Source organism: Schistocerca americana, chromosome 11 (genome assembly GCF_021461395.2).
Source record: "Schistocerca americana isolate TAMUIC-IGC-003095 chromosome 11, iqSchAmer2.1, whole genome shotgun sequence".
Lineage (NCBI taxonomy): Eukaryota > Metazoa > Arthropoda > Insecta > Orthoptera > Acrididae > Schistocerca > Schistocerca americana.
Window position 1 is genome coordinate 52,323,164 of NC_060129.1, and position 17,903 is coordinate 52,341,066.

The following is a 17,903-nucleotide window of genomic DNA, read 5'->3' on the forward strand; positions in this document are numbered from 1 at the left end:
AGTAAGAAAATATTGTTGAAAACTGGTGTTCATTAGTAATAGAGAATTATTCAGTTTGTTTTGAATTTTCAACAAAAGGAGAGTCCCTCTTTGAACTTATGGTAGTCCATAAACACTCTTGGTGTTATGGTACTTGCGTCGTTGTATGTACTATGTAATTTACGGTGCAAACCAAGACTGGAGGATAAACTTTTCTGTATTCTTTATTTTATAAGGAACAAAGATCACATAGAAGGCTTTCTTTATTTTACTCCAGAGTAGTTTGTACTATATTTAGCTTGATCCTAGGATGTCTATGAGCCACTCGTGGTTGTTCCACTCGGCTAGGTCCAGCGGCGTGTCCCCATCGTAATTCCTGACTTCCCTGTCGGCCCCTGCCTCCAGTAGCGCAGTCGCCGCGTCTGCTTGTCCACGCCGTGCCGCATCGTGCAGTGGTGTGTTCCCAGTGTGATCCCTGGCGTTGCAGTCGGCAGAGGATGCCGCCAGCAGCCGCACCACAGTCGCATTGTCATTCCATGCAGCCTGATGCAGAGGCGTGTTCCGCCAGCGGTCCCTGGCGTTGACATCAGCTCCTTCCTCCAGCAGACGCCTCACCACCTCCGCGTGTCCCCCGGCTGCTGCCCAGTGCAGTGCGTTCTGCTGGTTCTCGTCCATCGCCTCCACGTCCGCCCCCACTGCCAGTAACGTTCGCACCTTGCTCACTGACCCCTCCTTAGCTGCCGCAACCAGCATCTTGCCCTTCTCTTCTCCGGAAAGATTCCTGCAACAAAAGGAGAATACTTACAAATATCTCCAAACACGCACGTCTGAGGACGAAACACCATGGCAGAAGCAGAACTGTGATGAGTCCCTAAAAGTCAAGAAGGTTACCGCAATGCACTGGTGTCCAAAATTAAAGCAGCTAACTGCGATTTCCCGTCCTAATTCACGATGTAATCATGCAAACAGTCAACAGATGTCTGCACAACCCTGGTCTACACGGAAGTTAGCATTCCAGTCAACGGACAACCACGCCCACGACGAAGTCAGTGCAGCTAGCAGTGGGGTAGTGTTTGCTGGGTACTTCCACATTCGCAATCGCTGTAGACACGGTCACAGATGGTGCAGTATAGTACAGAGAAGACGCATACCAGGCTCTCCGCAGTGGAGGGCCATTGGAAGAATGGGAAGAGGACAGTCACAACCTGATGTGGCCCGGTGGGTTAATGTGAATCGCACTGTTGTTTATCAGATGTGGCGACTGTTTGTAGAGACGGAAACTGTATCTCGAAGACGAGGGCAGACCACGTATGATACGAGAAAGGGAGGACCATTATTTGGTTAAAAGGGCATCACAGTACTGCCTTACTACTGCACGGCAACTGGCACCTCACCTTGCAGGATGCACTGGTGTTGTATCTAGGCAAACGTTATACAGAAGATCTCACCTGAGTGCCACTTGATGTCAGGGGCCCGTTGTTTATGTACATCTGACACTTCACAGAAATAAATGTGTAGAGTGAAGTCGTCAACATCCCACCGAATGGCCGAACAGTGTGCGAATGTTATCTTCACACGTGAGTCCCAAAATGGTCTGGAGAGTGTTTCTCGACGGATTTTCATATGGAGGGAACGTGGAACAGGATTTCGTTACCCAAGTATCGTGCAAAAGAGACTGATATCAGGGAGGTTCTTTAATGGTGTGCTCAGCGATTACGTGGACTACCTGAACACCTCTTCATGACATTGTATGGGTGAATTGGCAAGGCTTAACTCCTGTAAGGTATCGTGACGAGATCTTGGAACCTCATATGCCGTCGTTGCGAGGTGCTGTGGCCTACACTTCGTATTGATGGACGATAAAGGTACGCCTCATAGAGATCAGCTGATTGAAGGTTTCTTGGAAATTGAAGATATTGCACACCTGGGATGGTATGCTCGACCTCCCAATTTGAATCCCATAGAGCATGTCGCGGATATACACCTCTACCAGAAAACTTCAGTGAGTTTGTTTTTACTCTGCACGGCAGAGTATACGAGAGGATGTAGAAAATCGTACATTCAAGGCTACAGCGAAGAGACAAAAGAGAAATACGAAACGTATTGTGGTCTCTATGATGCCAACCCATTCTCCCCATGAACAATGGAGAAGAAGTCATAACAACAATGATTGAAAATAGAAGACAGTATTGGTAACACACTGTAGAAAGCATTAACATAACTCACAGTAGTCGGAAAGTGTGGAGACTGCTCAAAAATTAGATGGTATACCTACAGGTACACCAGGCTTTGTTGGCAGTACAGCAAACCAAATAGCCTTCCAGTAGCTGAAAAACGCTAAAGCGAAACACAGACTGAAGAAAGGGCATGCGAGTAGACTAGATGCTTTCCATGAAGACAATAATGATACACTCGATCATACATTTACAATATCAGAAGTGAAAGAAGCAGTCAAAAGTTTAAAGACTGGGAAGGCCGCAGGCCTAGATGATATTAAAAATGAACAGATGATACGTCTTTGTGTCGGCTCTAAATTGTGGCTGTTGGAGTTTATGAACTGCTGTTGGGCAACTGGATGAATTCCTGAAATCTGCAGACAGGCAAAAATAACTGCAATTCTTAAGCCTGGTAAGGACCCGGAAGGTCCTAAGAGTTATCGGCCAATCTCTCTGTTGTGTACAACATACAAACTGTTTGATACTTAACAGATTCAAAGAGCTGATTGAGGGCACCCTAATAAAAGAGCAAGCAGGATTTTGGCCTGGCAAATCTTGTACCAGTCAAGCTCTCAGCCTAACCCACTATACTGGAGATGGGTTTGAGAAAAGACGAACTACGGGAATGGTGTTTATAGATTTTATGGAAGCATATGATACTATCAGTCTCAGAAATCTCATTGCAAAAGTGCAAAAAACAACTAAAAGCCCTCAATTCACTTCTGCATTCAAATCAGTTCTATTTAACAGAAGGTATTTTGTTGAGTTCCAAGGTAACAAGAGCAGATGGTGACTACAAAAAGATGGGCTTCTGCAGGACAGTGTTCTTGCCCCCAGATTATTCAATATTTATACAAGTGACCAGCCTATTAGTCCCTGGTCAAGATCTTTTATTTATGCTGATGATAGGGCAATAGCAGCTCAGGCATAAAACTACAAGGATATTGAGGAAATACTAGCTGAGAACCTGGAAAATCTTACCAACTATTACAAAGAAAACCAGTTGAAACCCAATCCAAGTAGGACCAAACCTTGCCTATTCCATCTTAACAACAGAGAGACGAAGCAAGAACTGAATGTTTGGTGGAATGACACAAGATTAAAACACTGTCCTCTCCCAGTGTACGTGGGAGTTACTCTTGATAGGACACTGTCATTCAAGAGGCACATTGAGAAGAGCAAGGCAGAAATCCAATCACCGAATAACTTACTTGGCAAGCTAACATCAAAATGTCGAGCTAATCCAAAAGTTTTACGCACCACCGCAATGGCACTCTGTTACTCTGCTGCTGAGTTTTCAAGTCCTGTTTGGGAGCAATGATGCCACACAAACAAGCAGGACACTGTCCTGAACCAGATGTGTAGACATATTACTTGATGTCTTAAGACAGCAAGAGTAGAACACCTACAATCCTTGTCAGGAATTTCTCTGCCAAATGTCCGACGTTCAATACAGAGCAGAACTGAACGAACAAAACAGGTTCAAAATCAACGTCATCCGCTCCATGGGTACCAAATGTTACCTAAATGCCTTACGTCAAGAAGTAGTTTTCTCCACTCAACCCAACCACTCACAGGCTCACCAAAAACTTCTAGAAAAAGATTGTGGCAGGAACAACAAGAATAGGCACACGATTCTGAGGAAGTGCTGCCATCAGGTGCGGAACTTGAGAGTGGGAGAGATGGAAAACCGTGAACAGGCTACGTTCAGGAATGGACAGATGTAACAGAAATCTGCACAAGTGGGGAATTAGTGAAAGTGCTTTGTGTCCGTGTGGGAGCATCCAGACGATGTCCGTTAGTAAACCACCCACGAGCATCCACGGCCCAAGATCGAAGTAGCGAGGGCATATGTGGACTTCTGGAAGAATGACATGTGAAACAAAGACTGTATAAAATTTTATTATACTGTATATAGGGTTCCATGAATTTTATTTTATAAATTAGCATTGTAATATTGTAAATTTTATAGAGGACAAATTATTCTATAACGTGTGGATTTATTGTAAATTGTTTATAGTATGCATACAAAATACACTCCTGGAAATGGAAAAAAGAACACATTGACACCGGTGTGTCAGACCCACCATACTTGCTCAGGACACTGCGAGAGGGCTGTACAAACAATGATCACACGCTCGGCACAGCGGACACACCAGGAACCGCGGTGTTGGCCGTCGAATGGCGCTAGCTGCGCAGCATTTGTGCGCCGCCGCCGTCAGTGTCAGCCAGTTTGCCGTGGCATACGGAGCTCCATCGCAGTCTTTAACACTGGTAGCATGCCGCGACAGCGTGGACGTGAACCGTATGTGCAGTTGACGGACTTTGAGCGAGGGCGTATAATGGGCATGCGGGTGGCCGGGTGGACGTACCGCCGAATTGCTCAACACGTGGGGCGTGAGGTCTCCACAGTACATCGATGTTGTCGCCAGTGGTCGGCGGAAGGTGCACGTGCCCGTCGACCTGGGACCGGACCGCAGCGACGCACGGATGCACGCCAAGACCGTAGGATCCTACGCAGTGCCGTAGGGGACCGCACTGCCACTTCCCAGCAAATTAGGGACACTGTTGCTCCTGGGGTATCGGCGAGGACCATTCGCAACCGTCTCCATGAAGCTGGGCTACGGTCCCGCACACCGTTAGGCCGTCTTCCGCTTACGCCCCAACATCGTGCAGCCCGCCTCCAGTGGTGTCGCGACAGGCGTGAATGGAGGGACGAATGGAGACGTGTCGTCTTCAGCGATGAGAGTCGCTTCTGCCTTGGTGCCAATGATGGTCGTATGCGTGTTTGGCGCCGTGCAGGTGAGCGCCACAATCAGGACTGCATACGACCGAGGCACACAGGGCCAACACCCGGCATCATGGTGTGGGGAGCGATCTCCTACACTGGCCGTACACCACTGGTGATCGTCGAGGGGACACTGAATAGTGCACGGTACATCCAAACCGTCATCGAACCCATCGTTCTACCATTCCTAGACCGGCAAGGGAACTTGCTGTTCCAACAGGACAATGCACGTCCGCATGTATCCTGTGCCACCCAACGTGCTCTAGAAGGTGAGGGTCAACTACCCTGGCCAGCAAGATCTCCGGATCTGTCCCCCATTGAGCATGTTTGGGACTGGATGAAGCGTCGTTTCACGCGGTCTGCACGTCCAGCACGAACGCTGGTCCAACTGAGGCGCCAGGTGGAAATGGCATGGCAAGCCGTTCCACAGGACTACATCCAGCATCTCTACGATCGTCTCCATGGGAGAATAGCAGCCTGCATTGCTGCGAAAGGTGGATATACACTGTACTAGTGCCGACATTGTGCATGCTCTGTTGCCTGTGACTATGTGCCTGTGGTTCTGTCAGTGTGATCATGTGATGTATCTGACCCCAGGAATGTGTCAATAAAGTTTCCCCCTCCTGGGACAATGAATTCACGGTGTTCTTATTTCAATTTCCAGGAGTGTATATGCAGTAGTGAGACGGGTTGCATCACTCAAGCATCCACCAACAATTCCATAAGACTCGCGAGTAGCTCTGCAGGAGAAATGGTGTTATTGCCTCCACATGAGATTGATGACATCATTCACAGCTTGCCTTGTCGATGTCAGGGTTGTATGAGCCAGAGGTGGTCACAGCCTATGCTGAGCACATTATCCAGTTGTTGGATTGTGTTTGCAAATCTGTTAACTTGGAAAAAACGAAGAACATTTTTTTTCTACCTTTATGCATATTGTAGTTGTTTATGTTCTTTGTTCTTAACATTTTTCCTACTTCACTATCACCTGTTTGTACTTTTTTATGGCAAAATAAACGCAACCTCGGAAAATTTCCGTTTGTTGCTTTAATTTTGGACACAAGTGTACATCGAATTTCATGCGCTTTTCGTACCATTCAGATTTCTAGGCAATCTGGATCTTGGCTTTGTGAACACACTAAAGACCTGACAGCATTTATATACACAGTTAAGGTTCTTACGGTCTTCAGTCCAGAGACAGCTTTGATGCAACTCTCCATGATACTCTACTGTGTGCAAGTTTCTTCGTCTCCAAGTAACCACTGCAAACTACATCCTTCTGCATCTGTTCTGTGTATTCATTTCTTGGTCTCTGACTACGATTTTTAGCCTCCACACTGCAATCCAGTACTATATTTGTTATCCATTGATTCCTCAGAACATGTCATAGCAACCGATCCCTGCTTCAAGCTGTGTCACAAATTCCTCTTCTCCCCAATTCTGTTCGGTACTTTCTCGTCAGTTATATTATCTACCCACATAATCCTCTGCAGTGTTCTGTAGCACCACATTTCGAAAGCTTCTATTCCCTTCTTGTGTAGACTATTTATCGCCCAAGTTTCACTTCCACTCATGGCTACACTGCATACAAATACTTTCAGAAACGACCTCCTGACACTTAAATCTGTACTCGCCGTTACCAAATTTCTCTTCTTCAGAAACTCTTTCCCTGTGATTGCCATTCTACAGTTTATATCATCTCTGTTTCGTACATCAATTATTTTGCTCCCCAAATAGCAAAATTCATTTACTACTTTAAGCGTTTCATTTCGCAATGTAATTCCCTCAGCATGAACTAATTTAACTTGGCTCTATTCCATTATCCTCGTTTTGCTTTTGTTGATGTTCATCTTATATCCTCCTTGCAAGACACTGTCCATTTTGTTCAGCTGCTCTTCTAGGTCCTTTTCTGTCCCTGACAAAATTACAATGTCATCAGACAACGTCAATCTTTTTATTTCTTTTAATTCCTACTGCAAATATTTCTTTTGTTTCCTTTACCGCTTGCTCAATATACGGATTGAATAACATTGGGGACAAGCTACACAATCGGATCAAAACTATCTAGACACTTTTATCTAATGTGTGACTGACCAACAAATGTAATGACGATCTGCCAGTATAAAAGGAGGCAGAGACACATGTGTTGTCAGCAGAGAACACTGGATGTTACCTGAGTAACAAATGTACCAGTAATATTTCGACCATAGATGAGTGGAAACGAATGGTGCGGACATGTGAATCACCGATGGAAGGTTCTGTTTTTGGTTAATGACTGTTACCTGCCATTTTGTGTAATGCCAGAAGTGAAGGAGTGAGGAGATGGCGTTACATTATGGGGATATATCCATGGTTATGTTGTCATTCCCCTGAGCCTAACACTAAATTCGATAGCATGTAAATCACGTTTTCCAGCTTTATGTACTGCATACAATACAGTAACATTGTTTGTACTAGCAAGACATTGCTCCTTGTAATAAATCATTATCTGTTACGCGAGAGTTTGTGGACAACATTCCATGACTGTACTATTCTGCCCTGAATTCCGAGCTGAATCCAATGTAACTGCTTTGGGATGAGTTAGAAGCTTACTTCGCTGCAGATTAAAGAGTCCAACGTTGAGGACTAATGGGTTCTCATTTCTCCACTGAAGTTCAGGCGCATTACTGAAAGTTTCCTCAGCAGAGTCAAAGCCTTCATCGAGATGAAACTTTGACACATCCCTTATTAATGTTCACTAATGGGTGTCCAGATACTGTCGATGTAACTGAATGTCTACTGAGAAATGGGCCATGTTATTTGAATGTGACAGCAACACCTACATTTTGATGTTACAAACTGTGTGTTGCAGCCTCGGGCATAATATGTAAAACTTTCTTTGTGAACTAAAGGCAATTAAGTACAAATATATTCTATTAATCTGTCAAATGAGATAATTTTAACCAGTAGTTTTCTAATTAGTTTGATGTGGCCTGACATGAATTCCTCTCGTGCACCAACCTTCATCTCAAATAGCACTTACACACTACATCCTCAATTAACTCCTCGACGTATTCCAACTGTCTTCCGAATGAAGAGAAAGACACTCTTCAGTCTTTACACTCTACATCTCCTTCGTCTTGTCAATATTTCCCCATGTCACTGATTCTGCAGAGTACCCGCCTCATTCCATATCCAACAAGTCCACCTAATTTTCAACACTTTTCTCTAGCACCACATCTCAGACGCTCGTAGTCTCCTTAGTCACGGTGTTTTGCCACTGTCTACGATTCAGTATCATACAAAGTAGTTCTCCAAACATAGATTCTCATAAATTTCTTCCTCAAATTAGGACCCATGTTTCATAGCAGTAGAATTATGTTGGCTAGTTGTACCAATTTTGCCTTTGCTAGTATGCTTTTTATGTCCTTCTTGTTATGTGTATCATGGGTTATTTTCCTTACAGATTTCCTTAGTACTGTCTACTTCATGACCACCAATTTAAGTGTAAAAAATTCCGATATCTGCTGCTTCTCGTTAGAAATTTATTTCCGTGGTTCATTCTCAATTAATACTCCTTACTCATCAGACTCTCCATTCAATTCAACAGATCCCATAATTCTTCACTTTCTCTGAGGACAGCAATGTCATCAACAAAATTTTCATTGGCATTCTTTCACCGTGAATTTGAATCCCATCCTTGAATCTTTATTACGTTTCCATCATAGCTTCTTCGATGAATAGATTGAATAGTAGGGCAAAAGACTGCACCCTGTCTTACACACTTTTAATCTGAGTACTTTATCTTTATTTTCGAGTCTTATTCTTCAATCTTGGTTCTTGTACATGTTGTAACCCACCTGTCTTTCTCTGTAACTTACTTATATTTATGTAAGACTTTCGAAGCTCCTGCAGAATTTTATACTGTCGAACGCTTTTTCTAGGTAAAAAACTTTTGACTGTATTTTGACTTTTCGTCAGACTTGGTTCCATTATCAAGTACAACTTACGAACTGCCTCTTTGGCGCCTTTACCTCTCCTAAAGCCAAAATGACCGTCATCTGACAGTTTTTCAATTTTCTGTTCCATTCTTATCTACATCATTCTCATCAGCAGCTCGGATGTGTGAGTTCCAAGGATGATTGTGCTGTTGTTTTTACAGTTATCTGCCCTTGCTACCTTTGGAAATATGTGGATGATATTTTTTCTGAAAGTGTGGCAGTACATTGCCAGTCTCATAGATTCTACACTCGAACTTGGATAGTCGTTGGGGTGCCACCTTCCCCTATGAACTCAGTAGTCATGATGAAATTTTATGTATCCTTTTAGCTATATTTGTTATAAAATAGACCAGAGCTCTTTTAAATATTGCCTCTAGTAGTACATCTTCTATATCTTCCATGCCAACACAGATTGCTTCCTCTACCATGTCATCAGAAAAGTTCCTCCTTCATAGAGGCTGTCAATGTAATCTTTCCATTTATTTGCTCTCTCCTCTGGCGTTGGGAATGGAATTCCCATGGTAATTATTGTTTTCACTTTTCTATTTTCTGTGTCAGTCCTTCCTACGACTGTTTGTTTACAGTTTTGTCTTCAGTTTTCTACAGTTATTTAGCCTTGGCTACCTAGGACATCGTACATATGTCATTCCTAAATGATTCACATCGAGGTGACAAGTTGTGCAAAAGTGATGTGCACATACACAGATAGCGGTAGTAATGTGTACACAAGATATAAAAGGGCAGTGCATTGGCCGAGCTATCATATGTAATCAGGTGATTAATGTGAAAAGTATCCGACACACAGCGAGAATTAACACTTTTCACACCGAACTGTAGTTTGAGCTAGAAGCATGAGACATTACATTTCGGAAATCGTTAAGGAATTCAATATTCTTGCTCTAGGTTTGACACAAGGAGGTCTGACATGATATCAGCAGGTATCCCACGACTCTGGCCACCTCAGTGAATGTAGCTGTCTTCCTGTCTTCCTCTGAACACTTTTATACTTTCTTCTTTCATCGATCGGTTGTATTTTTTTGTTTGTTACCTAAAGTTTCTTTGAAGTTGGCTTCCCTTTATCTGTGTTCGTCTGTCCACCGTCTGTAATTTTACGTTCTAGAGATATCCTCTCCTCCTAAACTGAACAGGCCACTATGATATTCCTTACCGCAATATCCATATCGTTGTTAAACTTTAAGTTTCATTTCTCAGTACTGCAATATGCTACATCCTTCTACACTGATTCTTCTGGTCGACTCTCTTAAACCTCACTCTACTCTTCATAATTACTAAATCTATGTTTACATCTGGGTACACCTTATATTCCATTATCTGATTTCGGAATCTCTGTCTCACTATGATGCAATCCAGCTGGAATATTCCAGTGTTTGTTATTACCATCTCAATTTCAATGCAGAAATCAATTAGACTTTCACCCCTCTCATCCCTATGCCAAGCCCATATACCCCATGACCCTTTCTTATTTTCTTTCCCCTGCAACTGCATTTCAATTGCATACTTCCTCTCTTTTCTCACTTTGCTTATGTCGTTACCATGTGTACCTGAACTATCGTTGTTGGCGTTCGTTTGATTTCGAATCTGGTGAGAAAAACTCTGCCATAGAGCTGTTCACAGTAGCCCACACTCTCTCCTACTTCCTATACATAATGAATCCTACTCCCATTACAGCATTTTCTGCTGCTGTTGATTTTACCCCAATGTGTCTTATGATAAATCCTTAGCCTTCCTCTGTTTCACTTCAATGACCCCCACCGTATCTAGACTGAGGCCTTTGGACTTCCGTTTTTAGACTCCCTAGCTTTCTAATTACGATCAAACTTCTGAATTCAAAGCTCCAAGTCGTAGAAGGTTAGCCCTTCCTAAATTATTCCGTCTCTTTTCCATTGTCACTTCGACCTTGGTAGTCCACTACAAGAGATCCAAAAGGGTAACTAGTCCAGAATCTTTTCTCAATGCAGATTGCATCAAGACAGTTTCCCTGTTAACGACGTATGTCCTATGGATACACGTTATGTGGTTTTAATTTATTCGATTCCATTGCCTTCTGCATCCTCTCGTCATTGATCATTACTGACTCTTCTCCCTTTTAAGGGCAGTTTCCCACCCCAAGGGAAAGGGAGTGCCATGAAGCCCTGTCGTTCCTCCACCCTATTTGACAAGGGCTTTGTCAGGAAAATGGCGACTTCTTATGCTGGACGTCTTTGCTGACACTGCTGTTAATTTTTGTTCAGAGGTTAAGCAGTGCCTGTGCTGGAACCTGGGACACAGAAAATTTTGACCACTAGTCAATGGCGCACTCCTAAGCCATTGGTGTATAAAAGCAGCCACTGTCCCAACGTTTATAAGAGTAACGTATAAAAATGTGAAGTATGTCGTTCAAGAACTTTTTGAGATTTTGGTAACATTGTTAACAACGTCTTTTACTTTCGAAATAGTACAGCACCAAGAAGAAGCAGTGCGACATAAACGAAAGTTGGTAGGTGTGTTTCTAAATCTGGAATATTATGTATTTTCTAATTTCAATGCAGTTGCTCAAGAGTGGCGATAGTAGCACCACTACGAGGAAGCCAATCAGGCTAGCTTTAAAAACACTCTGTAACGGGCTTGAGCGTTAGTTACCTTTGAGTTTGGGCGCAGTGAGTTGATGTAGGGGAAAAATGCCTTTGAGACGACAAAGACACTGTTAATAACATCTCATAGAGACTAAGCGAAGTCTGTACTAGGGCTACGAGATTCTGGTTGTTCCTTCCGTGATGCAGAAATAGTTCACAGTAATGCGGTGATTAGAAGAATATCCGGTCGCAAGAAGACTGGCTTCCAGAAGACCATCCTGTTCTGCGTATTACTCTGGCGCATTGTAATACGTCTCCAGCAGCAGTTTGAGTAGCAGTTGTCACCAAGTAACACAATGAACTCTTACAAATCGGTTACTTTAAAGACAGCCCCGAACCAGATGCCCTGTAGCATGTGTTCCACTGATCCCAAACCACCAGCCTCGGTGACAGTAATGGCCATGTTTTGATTAGGCCAGTTGGGGGCCTACAACCAGCCTTTCTGTGTGTTAACACACTGGACCTACACCTGGAATTATGGTCGGTGGTGCGATTTCGTATGACAGCAGGAACATTCTCATGGTTATCCCACACACCTTGTCTGTTTCAATCTGGTGATTCGACCCGTTCTGCTGCCATTGACGAACAGGATTCCAGGGGTAGATTTTCAACAGGATAACGTTCGCTCACTTACCGCTCTTGTAACCCAACATGTTCTATAGAGTGTTGACAAGGCTCTTGGCATTCTCAATCATCAGGTCTGTTTCCAGTCGAGCAGATATGTGACATCATCATACAGTAACTCCAGCATCATTCACCAACAGCATTAACCGTCCCTGTACTGACCAACCAGCTGCATCAGGCATCGAACTCCATTTCAAATACTGATATCTGATACTTGAGCAACACAATCCATACATGTTTGCATGCCTGCATTCGACCTTTTGGCAGTGCTCCAGCATTTCACGTGTCCAGTGTCTTATCTCGCACTTACATTAACTTGCGATCCTGCAATGTTAATCAGTTAAATATGTTACCCGGGCAAATCTATTCCCGACGTTTCACTGTTCTATATTAACAAATTTTTGGTTTTGTGATTCTTTTAAATCCGTGTATTTATGACTGTAAACTATTTTTGTTCAAAGCTGTTCTCGCTTTTAATCTTCCAAAGTCTATATTTATGTAGGACCTCTTACTAGTCACCACAGACGTCTGATGCCGAAGAAAAAAGGAAGCGTTGGCTCTCTTTCGCCCTGTACATTGTTATTCACATTACTACCATGTAACGCACGATCTGCTCTCCAGGCTGGTTTTCTTAACTCACTCTCAACAAACTTTTCACTCCATTATCGAGTATTGTCTTAATATGTTTCATTTCCTGCTCTTAATTGTTTATTTCCTCATGCTGATGTTTCTCTGTCGCTTTTTAGCCAGCTTTCTCCTCTTTTTGTATTAGTCTCTTTATGCAGAAATATTTTTCCCTTTCCATGTCTTGTCTCTTATTCAACAACAATAATTTATTTTCTAATTTTTTTTCAGCTCCTTTTCTACTGATATTCTGCTAATTTTATATCTAGTACGTGTAACATAATTTACAGACTTGCCTGAGATCATATTCATTAATTAATTTTTATTATGCTGCATCATCTTACATTGATGAGTTTCTGGTTTATCTGCAAAGTATTCTTCATTGTGCTCTCTATCTTTAGTCTTTCCTGTTACACTTACTTCTCGTTGGTTGTCTTCTTATGTCAAATGGCTGATGCTATTTGTATACGACAAATTGGGTGAATACCCATCAGGCTCTCTATCTTATAAAATTTCAGCGTACATTCTCTGTAGCTTTCTATATTATCAGACCCATGGATGAAGTTTTGTTGACTGCCTGCGCACATAAAGCTTTTAGACTGGGAAAAGTACTCTGAGAAGTATTTGCTCAATTTGTGGACCACTCGAGTAAATGATTTGGCCACCTGGATCGCCAGACATCGTACATCTGTGGCTGACCATAATAGGTATTTAAAGCCGGAAATCCTTGAATCACTGGGAGAGAATAAGTTTTGTTAAGTCCACTGAAACATTACTGATCCCATTGTCATTGTTAAAATACCTAGTAGGGTTCCTTGTTTTCTCTTGAATAGGTACAGACTTCTCTATTGCCCAATAACTTGTTGGATCTGCTCTGATTAATTGTAAAGGCACATTGAATACTCTGAATTGCCACTTTTGGGCCTGTTGAATTCAGGCATTAACTGAACTGTGTCTTGCAACAATATCAGTTCACTATCAGATAGGGTTTCTATTTCACAAAGCGACAGTAAAACATCGGTGACTACCACTATAGATCAATGATTTCAAAGAAGAAAAGTGAAATGATGACGAATTTACGCTGAAACTGGTCTGCGATGAATAAAAAGAAAAACTTCTGTCACTTCGCCTGTAAAACTCCCAGAGCTACAGAAGGTTTTACAGCTTTCGATATACGGCTACTGTGTCCGTCTCCACTCAACCATTCCCACACAATAGGATTGACCTGATTTTTATTGATCCACAATGGCAACCTTTATCACTTGGACACCGACAGGTCCGACTTCCACTTTCGTAGAAGCCCATGTTGCCACGAATCATTTCCAAAAACTGCCAATAGACGTTGTCACATACGTGTCTCGTAGTAGGATAAGCCACGGATCTCAGCTCATTTAACTCCCCCAGCTACGGTTTTACAACACACCCTGTGAGAGAATTTCTCATTATGCCGTTGGGAGAATAATCGTGGAAATGAAAGTGAAGGGTTCTTCCCTACATGGGTAATTCATGCGATAGGAAAGGGTTCAATGAACCACCATCAAGCTGTGTCTCTACCGTTCCGTTCTTAAATGGCGCGCGGGAATAATAAATACTTAAATTTTTCTGTGCAAGATCTCTTATTTTATCGTGATGATCATTCTCCCTATTTAGGTGGGTGCCAACAGAATGTTTTCGCAATCGGAGGAAGGAAACTGGTAGTTGAATTTAATGATAAGATCCCGTCGCAATGAAAATCGCGTTTGTTTTAATGATTGTCAATCCGATTCACGTATCATGTCCGTGGCACTATCTCCACTACTTTGCGGTAATGAAAAATGAGCTGCGCTTCTTTAAACTTTTTCGATGTCATCCGTCAGTCCCACCTGATACGGATCCCATATCACACAGCAGTATTCCAAAATAGGATGGACAAAAGTGGTGTAAGCAGCCTCTTTAGCAGACCTGTTCCACCTTTTAAGTGTTCTGCCAATGATTCACAGTCTTTCCTTTCCTCTACCCACAACAATATCTACGTGATCGGTCCAGTGTAGGTCATTTGTAATCGTAATCCCTAAGTACTTAATTGAATTTACAGCCTTCAGGTTCGTGACACTTATCGCGTAATAGAAATTTTGTGGATTTCTTTTAGTGCTCGTGTGAATGACTTCATACTTTTCTTTGTTCAGGGTCAATTGCCCCTAATATAGACCAGGAACGATTGAGGGCCTGTAACAATTCCTTGGGAAACGCCGGATATTACATCTGTTTTACTCGATGTCTTTCTGACAGTAAATCACGAATCCAGTCGCGCAACTGAGGCAACATTCAATAGGCACGCAGTTTAGCTAGGAGACGCTTTTGAGGAAATGTGTCGAAAGGCTTCTGTAAATCTAAAAATATGGAATCATTTTGACATCCCCTGTCGATAGCACTCATGACTTCACAAGTATAAAGACCTAGTTATGTTCCACACGAACGATATTTTCTAAGCCCTTGATGATAATGTGTCAATAAATCGTTTTCTTCGAGGTAATTCATAATGTTCAGACACAGCATATGTTCCAAAACCCTACTGTAAATCGACGTTAGTGATATGAACCAGTAATTCAGCGGATTTCCTTTTTTGGGTATTGGTGTGACAAGAACAACTTTCCAGTCTTTAGGTGCGGATCTTTCTGTGAGCGAGCTGTATGATGTATGTAATTGCTAAATATGGAACTTTTGTGACAGCATATTCAGATAGGAATCTGAGAGATATACAATCTGGATATGAGGCCCTGCCTTTATTAAGTGAATTAAGCTACTTTGCTACACCGAGGATATTTGCTTCTATGTGTCTCACTTTGAAGTTATTCTTGATAGGAATTCAGGAATATTTATTTCTTCTTATTTGGTCAAGACGTTTCGGAAAACTATGTGTAGTAACTCTGCTTTAGTGGCACTGTCACCAGTGACTTCACCATTGTTATCACACAGTGAAGGTTATTGACTGCTCCTTTCCACTAGTGTGCTTAATGTATTACCAGAATATCTTAGGGCTTTCTGAGAGATTACTAGGCAGAGATTTCGCTGAAAACTGAAATTGCTCTCAACACACCAGCAAAGTCGTTATTTTTGGGGAAATATTTAGTGTTATCTTACACAAGTCAGCTGTGTTAGGAACTGAAAACGAGTCATGCAACAAACCTGTAGAAGGGTGTATAGATCCCCTTATATCCTTCCCTCGTCGAACGTCACAATTGATGAAAGGAAAAACTTTATACTAGACCTACAACTTCTGCTTCGTCAAAAACGTAAAATAGCGACATTCGATTTCTTGACTTTATCACTTGACTAACTTCCCAACATGTCGCACTGTGATTGTGGACAGTCTACACGTAAAGTGATTGAACTCACTGCAGGCGAGAGACGGCGGCGTCATCAGGCTGTGGAGTGGCCTGGGGAGAGGTGGGGGGCGTAGCTGTGGCTGGCCTCCGGCCGTCGTCGCTGTGGCCACTGTGCGGCTGCGGGGAGGGGCCGGTCCTGCTCTCTCCAGCACCTGGCGTGCTGCACAGGAGGAACACTGCCTCAAAAAGGGTTTTCACATCGAGTCCAGTGGTCAGATTACCACAGACTGTACAGCTGAGGTACTGTCCACACACAGATAATAGAACACACACTGCCAACGACAGTAGTGGCCCACGTAAGACGAATGACAGCATTCAGGCAATCATGCATCTTCCTTCTCCTCATTTTCTCATACCTGTAGCTTAGCATATTACACAATATTTGGTACAAAATAAATATAAGATGTGTGCAAAGCTCAACAACTGTGCTTACAACACCCATTGGTCAACATAATTTCAATAGACAACAGCATTAATCACAAAGAAATTTGAATGACAGTAACCCTTAAATGCACTTAATGTGGTACTGCCGTCATGAGATGGTGTTTGTAGCTCGTATGTTAAGGGGGTTCGACGTCAAACGGACCGACTTGGAGCAGAAGAGGCAGCACAAGATACTAAATTCTACTGTCTATATTTTTACAAATAAATTAATAGAATTTTTGTCAGCATGACCAGGATTCACAATCATATCAGTGGAAGTTCAAAAACATAACGAAATAATTTTTTTTACATGTGAAATTTTATAATTTTTTCACTTACTATTGGCTGCATTTTTTTCTATAGGTACACTTTTCTTCATAAGAGAGATTCTTCGATGAATTTTGCACAGCATACAATCCATACATAAAGGTGTATGAAATTCTAGAATTTATTTAATTTTCAAGAAAATGAATGACATGTTACATTTTAAACTTCATGTTTAGAAAAAACTCAAATTTTATAGTTAATTATCTCAAACTTTAAAACAGTTTTTAATAGAGATGGAAAATTCTAGACTTTTGCATTAACGAGTTCGTGTTCAATAAGGATACCAAGTTGGAAAAGGAATAGCATATTTATTTTGGGTGTTACATGTATCTGAGAACAGAAATTTGTGTTTTGCAGAAAATGGCCATTAAAGTTTCTGGCTGCATTTGGCATCTTTTAGAACTGTCCAGCACCACAAATAGGTTTTTTTCCATTTTTTAAATCTGTTTTCGTCTTTTCCACATTCCTATGATTCACTCTTTCCGAATTTATCACTTCCAAAAATGATTTACGTGTTTTCACTACACGCTCTCTGTTTATTGCATATAAAGCTCTGATGCAGTTCACTTTGCCCTTGATTCCCATTTTCTCTAAAATACATATCCGGCTTTACACACTATCATTAAAACATGTAACTGCATCATAAACACCAACAGCAAGTACATCTCTTCCACACAAAAACTGGTTTTTGGCAATCTTTTCCATGCACATTGATTAAAGCTTTCATTGGGGTTTGGGTGCCGCCATCAAGACATTTCTTCTATGTGAATAGTCCCTTATTACACGTATGACCATCTCTGGCGCTAATATAGACATTCGAATTCAACACAGCGAAATACACGGATGTATGACAGCAGACGTCTGTGGTAAGGGGTGTAGCGCTTAATCTTGGTACCCGCAGGACCAAATAGCGTGCCTTATAATCACTGAAATATATATGTTTT

General features: G+C 42.2%; 1 protein-coding gene across 1 annotated transcript in view; it reads right to left on the reverse strand.

Annotated features, from left to right (window-relative positions):
• Nucleotides 1–213: 213 nt before the first annotated feature.
• Nucleotides 214–17,903, reverse strand: part of LOC124553230 (ankyrin-3-like) — a 96,685-nt gene continuing 78,995 nt past the window's right edge. Inside the window, exons 4-5 of the mRNA XM_047127120.1 lie at nucleotides 16,220–16,369; nucleotides 214–760 (exon numbers count right to left, since the gene is read on the reverse strand). Of these exons, the coding sequence (XP_046983076.1) occupies nucleotides 274–760; nucleotides 16,220–16,369 (637 nt within the window). The 3' untranslated portion in view covers nucleotides 214–273. The remainder of the gene's footprint in view (nucleotides 761–16,219; nucleotides 16,370–17,903) is intronic.